Source organism: Oncorhynchus keta, chromosome 12, assembly GCF_023373465.1.
Source record: "Oncorhynchus keta strain PuntledgeMale-10-30-2019 chromosome 12, Oket_V2, whole genome shotgun sequence".
NCBI classification, from domain to species: domain Eukaryota; kingdom Metazoa; phylum Chordata; class Actinopteri; order Salmoniformes; family Salmonidae; genus Oncorhynchus; species Oncorhynchus keta.
The window spans coordinates 278,406-289,761 of record NC_068432.1 but is presented as its reverse complement, the minus strand read 5'-3'; the positions used below and the strand labels follow the sequence as shown (position 1 = coordinate 289,761).

The 11,356-nt window shown below is 42.6% G+C and overlaps 1 protein-coding gene across 3 annotated transcripts; it reads right to left on the bottom strand.

The window, feature by feature from the left end:
• Nucleotides 1–71: 71 nt before the first annotated feature.
• On the bottom strand, nt 72–9,697 carry havcr2 (hepatitis A virus cellular receptor 2). 3 transcript variants are annotated; one of them, XM_035755346.2, is made up of 7 exons: nt 9,479–9,697; nt 8,964–9,308; nt 1,765–1,863; nt 1,440–1,553; nt 1,240–1,310; nt 937–1,036; nt 72–655 (listed from the first exon to the last, which is right to left on the bottom strand). In XM_035755346.2, exons 1-7 carry the CDS (start codon nt 9,537–9,539, stop codon nt 513–515), a joined length of 933 nt encoding a protein of 310 aa, XP_035611239.1. In that variant the 5' UTR covers nt 9,540–9,697; the 3' UTR covers nt 72–512. The 3 variants fall into 3 exon arrangements, with proteins under 3 accessions (XP_035611239.1, XP_035611240.1, XP_035611241.1); XM_035755347.2 differs by having other exon boundaries at nt 937–1,033; XM_035755348.2 differs by having other exon boundaries at nt 9,432–9,480.
• Nucleotides 9,698–11,356: the final 1,659 nt, after the last annotated feature.

The window sequence follows — 11,356 nt, the reverse complement described above, 5'->3', positions numbered from 1 at the left end:
AACAAACTTTCTCTTGAGTGGCATTTATTTATCCTTTCATTTACACCTCATCACACAAAAACATGGCTAGATAACATAGCCGGAGTATACAAAACAGAAACAATTCCTGCTCTTTCCATAACATAGACTGACCAGGTGAATCGAGCTGAAAGCAATAATCCCTCATTGGTGGCACTTTGTCCACTTCAATCAGTGTATATGCAGGGGAGGAGATGGGTTGAAAGATCATTCTTAAGCCTTGAAACATGGATTTATGTATGTGTGTCATTCAGAGGGTGAATGGGCAAGACGAAAAAAATGTAAGTGCCTTTAAACAGGGTATAATAGTAGGTGGGGTGGGTGCAACTCAGTGTTAGTAACCTCTTATGAGTGGTTCTACATTGGCAATGTCACACACAACGTGTTGAAAAACTGAAGAACTGAGTATGCCTACGCTAAATTGTTTTAGTTCTCTCAATACTTGAATTAATTATTGTGTGAAATAGTACACATGATCATGTATTTTGATGAGTCTACACATCTGTAGGAGCATCATAGATCCAGGCATCTGTATCGTGGTGACTGAGGGGTATTTCCGCTCTAGGGTTCCTGCTGCTGACACTAGGGGAACTGGCAGGTTCTCCTCTGACTCGGCTATTTCTGGACCGTCTGAGACCTAGATGCAGGGGGGAGGAGCCAGACAGACTTTTAATGCACACTATGCAGAAATAACGGGAGTCACCACTTTCACATCCACTTTGAGAGGCAAACTGTTTAAGCAGCTAAATTCTTCTCTAACATGATTAGCCCCTGAACAAAGAATTGGTACAATAGGATCAAGAACAGACCGTTGCAACACATTGATTAAGCTAATGCCCTGATAGAACAAGAAAAGTATTATATTCATGTCATCATTGATGAAAGAAATGTAATTGCTGTGACTGCTCCACCACTCACGAAGAAGAACTGCTAGGATCAGACCAGGGATGAAGGCGATGGCTCCCACTCGGACAGTGTGTCCTATGTAGCTATCCAGAGATGGAGATGCCATTTTCTGCTGTGGGTTACAGTCATAGTTTTGCTTCAGGCACAGTGATTGAAGACAAAGTTGAAACAGAAATGTTGAAGTATTTGCATAAGATTAGCATTTTGCTACATTATAGCTCATAAGGCATTTAGGTTTTTATGTACAATATTCTGGTTGTATGTAGCTTAGGGACATTTTGGATATAATTTGCTTCATATCCAGTAGCACTGTACCTTAATTCCCTTGACAAGACCTATTATTGGGCCTGTAGTGCAGTCATAAAGGATATCATGACCTTGCTCACCTAGTAAGAAAAAATATGCCGACATCTCAAACCTTGACTAACTGTAGTATCAATTACTTTTTCTGATCTATCTTTATGTGCAATACAGGTTTATCAAACATATTCAGTGTTGGTGTTGATGTCAGATACCTTCTCTGCTCTTCTCTGGTGTGAAAGGGGACCCAGATGTTTCTGTGATGGGCAGTGGTTGTTCTTCTGTCGCGGTTGGGACAATAGTTGGGATGACAGTTGGGATGAGTGGTGCTAAAGGAGTAAAAAAACAAACAACATATATTTCTGTTTAAAAACACAACACTGCTGGGGCAGTTGTGACAAAAGGTGCTAGAAATGAATGCATAGATTTTATGGGATATTTTTTTTTTTTATAAACATATAGCCTAACACATTGAAGGAAACCTCAAACTATAAGGAGAAACACGGGGTTACGTTAAAGACAGTGACAGACAAAACATACCTTGTTTGTTATTGTCTGGTATAACAGAGGACCCAGGTGTGTCTGTGATGGGCAGGAGTTGGGCTGGTACTGTTGGGATGACAGTTGGTACGACAGGTGCTACAGGAGTAGAAAACAACAACTTTGATTTCTATTTAAAAACATTAAATGAGGTGATATTACAGACGGTTTCAAAATTATAACTATGGTTTTTATAGACTTGTTGTTTCTGGAAAAAGTGCACATTTTGCGTAGTTGCCATGGCCCTTATTGCAACAGAATAATCATTCATGAAGTCACACTATTTGTGATGGGGAGGAAAATCAATACAGCTACATATCGGTATATTGTTGTTACAGTACCAGTCAAAAGTTTGGGCACACCTACTCATTCAAATGTTTTTCTTTATTTTGACTAATTTCTACATTGCAGAATAATAGTGAATACATACAACCTATGAAATAGCATATATGGAATAATGTAGTAACCAAAAAAGTGATAAACAAATCAAAATATATTTTATATTTGAGATTCTTCAAAGTAGCCACCCTTTGCCTTGCACACTCTTGGTATTCTCACAACCAGCTTCACCTGGAATGCTTTTCCAACAATCTTGAAAGAGTTCTCACATATGCTGAGCACTTGTTGGCTGCTTATCCTTTACTCTGCAGTCCAACTCATCCCAAACATCTCAATTGGGTTGAGGTCAAAGGGGGCTGCAGGGCATTGGTTAACTTTTACATCACCAGAGGAACAGAGATGGCATAGCAGTCAGACGTGTGTGTCTACACCAAGATGTCGTAGCAGTCAGACGTGTGTGTCTACACCAAGATGTCGTAGCAGTCAGACGTGTGTGTCTACACCAAGATGTCGTAGCAGTCAGACGTGTGTGTCTACACCAAGATGGCGTAGCAGTCAGACGTGTGTGTCTACACCAAGATGTCGTAGCAGTCAGACGTGTGTGTCTACACCAAGATGTCGTAGCAGTCAGACGTGTGTGTCTACACCAAGATGTCGTAGCAGTCAGACGTGTGTGTCTACACCAAGATGTCGTAGCAGTCAGACGTGTGTATCTACACCAAGATGTCGTAGCAGTCAGACGTGTGTATCTACACCAAGATGTCGTAGCAGTCAGACGTGTGTATCTACACCAAGATGTCGTAGCAGTCAGACGTGTGTATCTACACCAAGATGTCGTAGCAGTCAGACGTGTGTGTCTACACCAAGATGTCGTAGCAGTCAGACGTGTGTATCTACACCAAGATGTCGTAGCAGTCAGACGTGTGTATCTACACCAAGATGTCGTAGCAGTCAGACGTGTGTATCTACACCAAGATGTCGTAGCAGTCAGACGTGTGTATCTACACCAAGATGTCGTAGCAGTCAGACGTGTGTGTCTACACCAAGATGTCGTAGCAGTCAGACGTGTGTATCTACACCAAGATGTCGTAGCAGTCAGACGTGTGTATCTACACCAAGATGGCGTAGCAGTCAGACGTGTGTATCTACACCAAGATGTCGTAGCAGTCAGATGTGTGTATCTACACCAAGATGGCGTAGCAGTCAGACGTGTATTTGTCTTGTCCCGTCCTGTAACGTGTTTATATTGTTTTCTTCGTATATATTTACATTTCTTATGTATATACTTTAATCTCACTTTCCTTCTACGAACTGAATATACTCTCCTGCAACTCACCTCACCCAATGTGGTACAGAGCTGCTATTTTTATACTTTAGAACCGGAACCCTGAACAGAATTTAGCCAGCTAACTAGCTGATAGCTAGTAGTCAATTAGCCACTTCTAGCGGTCCCCACCGTTAACTAGGACATAAGCCAGCCTCAACCAGGTCAATTCATGCCAGTCTTTACACTGTATAATCTCAGTTAGCTAGCTACTATCCGAGTGGCTATTCCTGGCTAACATCTCTGCACCAAAGCAAGAAGCAGTTAGCCTGGAGCTAGCCTGGAGCTAGGCCCATCTCCCGGCTAGCCAAAGAGGTCCAATTATTGGGCTACAAAAGGCCTGGACCCTTTACTGCCGACACGGCGCCCCGCAGATCTATCACGACTGGTCTGCCGACATAACCGTCCGAGGTGGTTTCAACAGGCTCTGACGCCTTGCCTTGGTTTCATAAATGTTAACATTAGAAGCCTCCTCCCTAAGTTTGTTTTATTCACTGCTTTAGTACACTCCCCAAACCCTGATGTCCTTACAGTGTCTGAAATGGTTGCATATGCCAGAACCAATGTACTGCTGTGAGCAGGGGTGTGAGAGAGCTTTCAATGTTGTTCAGATGCTGGATAAACTTTTTATAATGAATTATACATACTTATTTATTGTCCTATCATGGGGAACAACGTTTTTCAAATCAATTATATTTCATTAATTAATTTATGATCCTATATTGATGGAACGGTCCACAACCCTATACACTGGACACCCACCTGAATGACCCAGATACTCAGGAGAAGTCCCTAACTGTTTTATGGGCCTGCTGTAAGCGGTCTGTATGCAGCCAGAATGCGGTCAGAGACCAAGAGCAGCACTGCCCCCTCAAGATTCTGAGCCTGCTTGGTAGGGTTGGTCCTGCAAAGCCAAAGCCCCCTAAAGGGAGAGCATACTATACAAGGACATTCTCAAAGCTGCTAATGAGAACCTTGACGACCTTGTACCTAGCCGGTGGGGATTCCGGTGGGGTGCCCCCACCCATGCAGTGGCAGTGCTGGCAACACTAGCTGCAGTAACCCATGGGGAGGGGGTCACACTCGGACATTCAGAGAGGGGGTATATTATTGTGGCCCTAGAGGCACAATATCAAAAGTCTGACTGCATGGAGATGCTTGGGAATATGGTCAATACGGGGAACCGTGTTGTGGGTGTTTCAGGGAAAAGGTGTACATTTGACCTCCATCATCTTCTCATACGGCTGCAACTGTAAATGCATTTGTAAATCAAGACCTTTCTTGAGTTGGGCTCTGGGATGGTGCAACTGTTGAGAATGTAAGCCTATGGTTGTGTGGGGGGAAAGGGTTGAGTGTGTATGAATGAGTGTGTGTGTGGGTGTATGTGTATGTGTGTATCCCACAAAGGAGTAAAAGATGTTAGGGACAATAGAGGATGATTAACAACAATTGTTTGCTAATGTAATAATTGCTTGTAATAATGTAATTTTGATAATGGCGAGACTGGTGAGGTAAAATCCATTTCATAAATTGCCTACATTACTACAAATATTAATAGCTAATTATGTAAAATAAGAAACTGGATTCTTATATATATATATTGATGGCTATATATAATACAAATCGAGGTAAGGGTGTTGGAAATAGATTTGGCAGTTGATCTACTGCTGTTCTGTAAATGGCACTGTGTGCTCTTTTCGAAGGATGGATCCCAGTCTCTTCAGGGCTATGGGAAACGGGGGGTCGGGGGTTGTCTGCCGGGCATTGGGATGACAACCCAACTCGGGATGAGGAGGGCTTTTAGAGGGTGGAATAGTTGGGACCAATTGGAGGTTTACTTAGTAGCAATGCAAATATCATGGTACAGCTACAGTATATAGACACTCAATCATCATGTTACTTTTTGATGGTACGTTTACAAACATATATTTTAATAAATAGAAAGTTGTGTCTCATTATGGTAAGTGGTGAAATAAGTATAGCCAGTTATAATTTTACATTACCATGTCGTTTATCAATTAAATGGTCTGACGGAGATGTGGACATACTCGGTATACGAATCTCAAAAGAAAGAAACTCTCACTCCAATAATATTTATATAAAGTTAGCAAAACTAGATAAGATCTTGCTACCATCTATTTGTGGAAAAATCACCCTGATTAACTATTTAGTCATATCACATTGATGTATATGGTTATATTTACCAATTTTCTTTTTTTAAAATGCATGCTCTTCAACCGATTGTTGCCCGCACCCGACCGCCCGACTAGCATCACTACTCTGGACGGTTCTGACTTAGAATATGTGGACAACTACAAATACCTAGGTGTTTGGTTAGATTGTTGTCAACTCTCCTTCCAGACTCACATTAAGCATCTCCAATCCAAAATTAGATCTAGAATCAGCTTCCTATTTTGCAACAAAGCCTCCTTCCCTCATGCTGTTAAACATACCATCGTAAAACTGACTATTCTACCGATCCTTGATTTCGGCAATGTCATTTACAAAATAGCCTCCAACACTCTACTAAGCAAACTGGGTGTAGCCTATCATAGTGCCATCCATTTTGTCACCAAAGCCCCATATACTACCCACTACTGCAACCTGTATGCTCTCGTTGGCTGGCCCTCACTACATATTAGTCGCCAAACCCACTGGCTCCAGGTCATCTATACATTTTTGCTAGGTAAAGCCCCGCCTTATCTCAGCTCACTGGTCACCATAGCAACACCCACCAATAGCACAAGCTCCAGCAGGTATAATTCACTTGTCATCCCCAAAGCCAACATTTACTTTGGCCGCCTTTCCTTCCAGTTCTCTACTGCCAATGACTGGAAAGAATTGCAAAAATCACTGAAGCTGGAGTCCCTCTCTAACTTTAAGCATCAGCTGTCAGAGCAGCTTACCGATCACTGTACCTGTACACAGCCCATCTGTAAATAGCACACTGAACTACCTCATCCCCATACTGTTATTTATCTTCTTGCTCTTCTGCTCCCCAGTATCTCTACTTGCACATCATCATCTGCACATCTATCACTCCAGTGATAATGCTAAATTGTAATTATTTCGCCTCTATGGCCTATTTATTGTCTTACCACACTACTCTTCTACATTTGCACATACTGTACATAGATTTTTATATTGTGTTATTGACTGTATGTTTGTTTATGTGTTGTTGTTTTTGTCGCACTGCTTTGCTTTATCTTGGCCAGGTCGCAGTTGTAAATGAGAACTTGTTCTCAACTGGCATACCTGGTTAAATAAAGGTGAAATACATTTTTTTTTAAATATAACAAAAGGTTGGGTGATTGTGGCGGCCAGGTCATCTGATGCAGCACTCCATCACTCTCCTTCTTGGTCAAATAGCTCTTACACAGCCTTAAATGGAAGAAGTTTGGAACCACCAATACTCTTCAAAGAACTTGCAAGATTCTCTGGTCTGATGAAACCAAGATTGAACTCTTTGGCCTGAATGCTGAGCGGCACATCTAGAGGAAACCTTGCACCATGCCTACTGTGAAGCATCGTGGTGGCAACATCATGCTGTGGGAATGTTTTTCAGTGGCAGGAACTGGGAGACTAGTCAGGATCGAGGGAAAGATTAACAGACCAAAGCACAGAGAGATCCTTGATGAAAACCTGCTACAGAGCGCTCTGGACGTCAGACTGAGGCGAAGGTTCAACTTCCAACAGGACAACGACCCTAAGCACACAGCCAGGACAAAGCAGGAGTGGCTTCGGTACAAGTCTCTGAATGTCCTTGAGTGGCCCAGCTCGAGCCCGGACTTGAACCCGATTGAACATCTCTGGAGAGACCTGATAATAGTTCTGCAGCGACGCTCCCCATCCAACCTGACAGAGCTTGAGAAGATCTGCAGAGAAAAATGGGAGCAACTCACCAAATACTGGTGTGCAAGGCTTGTAGCGTCATATCCAAGAAGAATCGAGGCTGTAAGCGCTGCCAAAGGTGCTTCAACAAAGTACTGAGTAAAGGGTCTGAATACTTTTTTATTTTTAATATATTTGAAAAAAATTCTGCTTTGTCATTATGGGGTATTGTGTGTAGATTGATGAGGGGAAAAAACTATTTAATCCATTTTAGAATAAGGCTGTAACGTAACAAAATGTGGAAAAAATCAAGAGGTCTGAATACTTTCCAAATGCTCTCTGTGTTGAGCAATATGTTTAGAACATCAAATCTCAATAAAATCACAGTAACGAATCATTATACATATAGAATCGTGAGAATCTGAATTCATATCATATTGGCAACTAAATACACTACATGGTCAAAAGTATATGGACACCCCTTCAAATTAGTGGATTCGGCTACTTCAGCCACACTCATTGCTGACAGGGGTATAGAATCGAGCACACAACCATGCAATCTCCATGGACAAACATTGGCAATAGAATGGCCCGTAATTAAGAGCTCAGTGACTTTCAACGTGGCACTGTCATAGGATGCCACCTTTCCGACAAGTCAGTTTGTCAAATTAATACCCTGCTAGAGTGCTGTTATTTTGAATGGAAGCGTCTAGGAGCAACAACGACTCAGCCGCAAAGTGGTAGGCCGCACAACCTCCCCAAATGGCACCGCTGAGTGCTGAATTGTCTGTCCTCGTTTGCATCACTCACCACCCGAGTTCCAAACTGGAAGCAACATCAGCACAATAGCTGTTAGTCGGGAGCTTTATGAATTGGGTTTCCATGGCCGAGCAGCCACACACAAGCCTAAGATCACCATGCGCAATGTCAAGCGTCGGCTAGAGTGGTGTAAAGCTTGATTCCATTGGACTTTGGAGCAGTGGAAACGTGTTCTCTGGAGTGATAAGTCACGCTTCACCATCTGGCAGCCCGACGGACGATCTGGGTTTGGTGGATGCCAGGAGAACGCTACCTGCCTGAATGCATAGTGCCAACTGTAAAGTTTGGTGGAGGAGGAATAATGGTCTGGGGCTGTTTTTTATGGTTTCTGTTAGGCCCCTTAGTTCCAGTGAAGGGAAATCTGAATGCTACAGTATACAATGACATTTTAGACAATTCGGTGCTTCCACCTTTGAGGCAACAGTTTGGGGAAGGCCGTTTCTTGTTTCAGCATGACAATGCCCCCGTGCACAAAGAGAGGTCCATACAGAAATGGTTTGTCAAATTGTGGAAGAACTTGACTGACCTGCACAGAGCCCTGACCTCAACCCCATCGAATACCTTTGGAATTAATTGGAACGCCAACTCTGAGCCAGGCCTAATTGCCCAACATCTGTGCCCAACCTCACTAATGCTCTTATGGCTGAATGGAAGCAAGTCCCCGCAGCAATGTTCCAACATCTAGTGGAAAGCTTTCCCAAGAAGAGTAGAGGCTGTTATAGCAGCAAAGTGGGGACCAGCTCCATATTAATGCTCATGATTTAGGAATGAGATGTTCGACGAACAGTTGTCCACATACCCATGGCCATGTAGTGTATCATTGTGAGGTCCCTGACAATTCCCAGCCTTAACCTTTGTATTCATGATAACAGTTTTATATTCTCACCTTGTCCAACAATTAAATGAACGGTGTGCGTCAGGTCGTTGAACAGTCCTGATAGCGCCACACGGCAGTGGTAGAACCCAGAGTCTCCCTCTCTGACGTTGTAGATAATTAGAGAGACATCTCCACTCTGAAGCTTCCCTGGTAACCTGTGTCTGTAGGACCTCCTGTAGGTTACCTCTACTCCATTAGTAGCAATGACTGTGTTCTCACAGCCGAAGAGAGACGGCTGTGCTCCTCTCCCCCAGCACACCTCTGTCAGACCCAGGGTAGCGGTGTCATACCTGCAGGTCAGAGATACCGTCCTACCTGCAACACCAACCACTGTCTCCATGACGCCATCACACACTGCAGGCAACAGAAACACAATCGCGGACACGTTAGTGGGACCTCAATAGTGCGCCAGTCTCGGACAAACAGAAGAGTGCGTTAGACATTTCCTTAAAATTTTTTCGGATTGATTCGTTTTACCTGACTGAGGTTCATGGTTTACAGAGATTAAGACAGGCAGGACTTACATGCCAACAGAGAGACTGTGAGAAGGGTATGAAGTGTAGACCGCATTGTCGTTGTGTTCATCGAAACAAGACAGACAATCAGTTTTGTCTCACAGTCTGGCACCGCTTCCTTTTTTTAACTGAATGTATCACAGATGGCTTTAAACAGACTGTGTGTGCCAATCAACCTCGAATACCACAGCACTTCTCTACCATCGCCCACAAACCTTGCTAGGGATTTCAGCATTCACCCACCAGGGGGAGTAGTGAGACTGTCTTTTATATCCACGGCAACAGGCCAATGCTTCAGAAATCAACATTACTGTGAAACAATGTGTATTAGAGGGATCTTGGAATGGCTGATTTACTACATTTTCTTTGTTTATCTCCATCCCTACAAGTATAACACAGCAACGCCATAATAACTGTCTTTCATAGTGTCGTTGTGAAAGGATGATTTCCCATGATAACTCTGTGGTTTATATATCTTTAACCTGCAGTTTGTTTAGACACTTATCCAGGAACAAAATCTATCTCCCACTTGACGGCAGAGTTGTAATTTGATCACACACGGAGGAGTGGGAATAGGATATAAAGAAATGTCAGGTATAAATGTTTGGCTTGTGCTTTTCATCTGAGTGATCTTCTCTGAAGATCGTGTGTGTGACATATCCCACAGATAGTTGAGACACTGTTCATGGCCATTGTCTAATGTGGCTGATCTACTTTTTCCGGTAAGTCCAGACGTTCCATTTGATGATTTAAATAAGAGAGCAGACCTAGAGAAGTTTTTTTTTTTTTACATGGGTTGCTTGCCTTGCTGAATGCTCTAGCTCTACACCTTCGGTACGTATGCTGTTCCACATTCCAAATGAAGACTGAGCGACTCAGTATATTAGCTATGAATAGATCTGTTGTTACGGAACAACTGTTTTCCTAGTCACTGAAAAGCAGTAGGACCTGGTCCCTGTTCTGAGAAAGAATTTAAGAGGGGGTTTCAGATGAGTCATGAAAGTTTATGTCTAACTGCACTGGAATTGAGAGAGTTACAATCAGTTGCAAACAGTAAATGTCCCTCTAGTGCCTTATTCATCTCATGTCTCATAGTTTCACGATGTGCACAGTGTAGACCACACTGTGTGTGACGTGGTGAGGTTGGACCCAGGTGCAGATTAAAGACCAGACGAGGAATCAGGGTTAAGGATAAACATAATACTTCACTGATAAACAGTAGCCGCAGGATCACAGTACACTAGAAGAAGAAACCCCCCACAAACACTAAGTCTCAAACTCACTCAGGAAACAACCGCATACGGTAAACAATTCAAGCTTCAGCAAAGGACAACAGAAAACACACCTCTTTCAACAGGGAAATCATAATGAGTAAATAGGACACACCTGAGTGTCGTTAATGTCTCTAGGACGGTGTCAGCCGTCCTCTGGTGACAGGTGGAACCATGACACTGTACAGCATGGTGCTGTGTAGAACACACTAGCTGTGTTCGAATACTCATGCTAACCCACTAACCATACTATTTGTAATGTAAATTGAGTATGTACTATGATTATGAGTCATATTATGGATATAGTTAGTATGCCAAAAGTTGCCTTATGTCCTACTACATTTACCCAAATACTAAGTATACAAGCAGTGGACAATATATCCGTGCTTTTGGGGCCTATAATGAAATTCTTCAGCAAATGACTGTGGCTTAACAACATTTTCAGATTTGAAATAAATGATGGAGAATATGCAGCCAAAGTCCAACGAGAGCAGATACAAATTCATTTGCTTCAACTAATTATGACAAATGTTGAAAAAAATGTTAAGCAATGTAATAAAGTATTGACTTTTCAAATAAATTAAGTTACACGTTATGCTGTCTGACAATTTGTTAG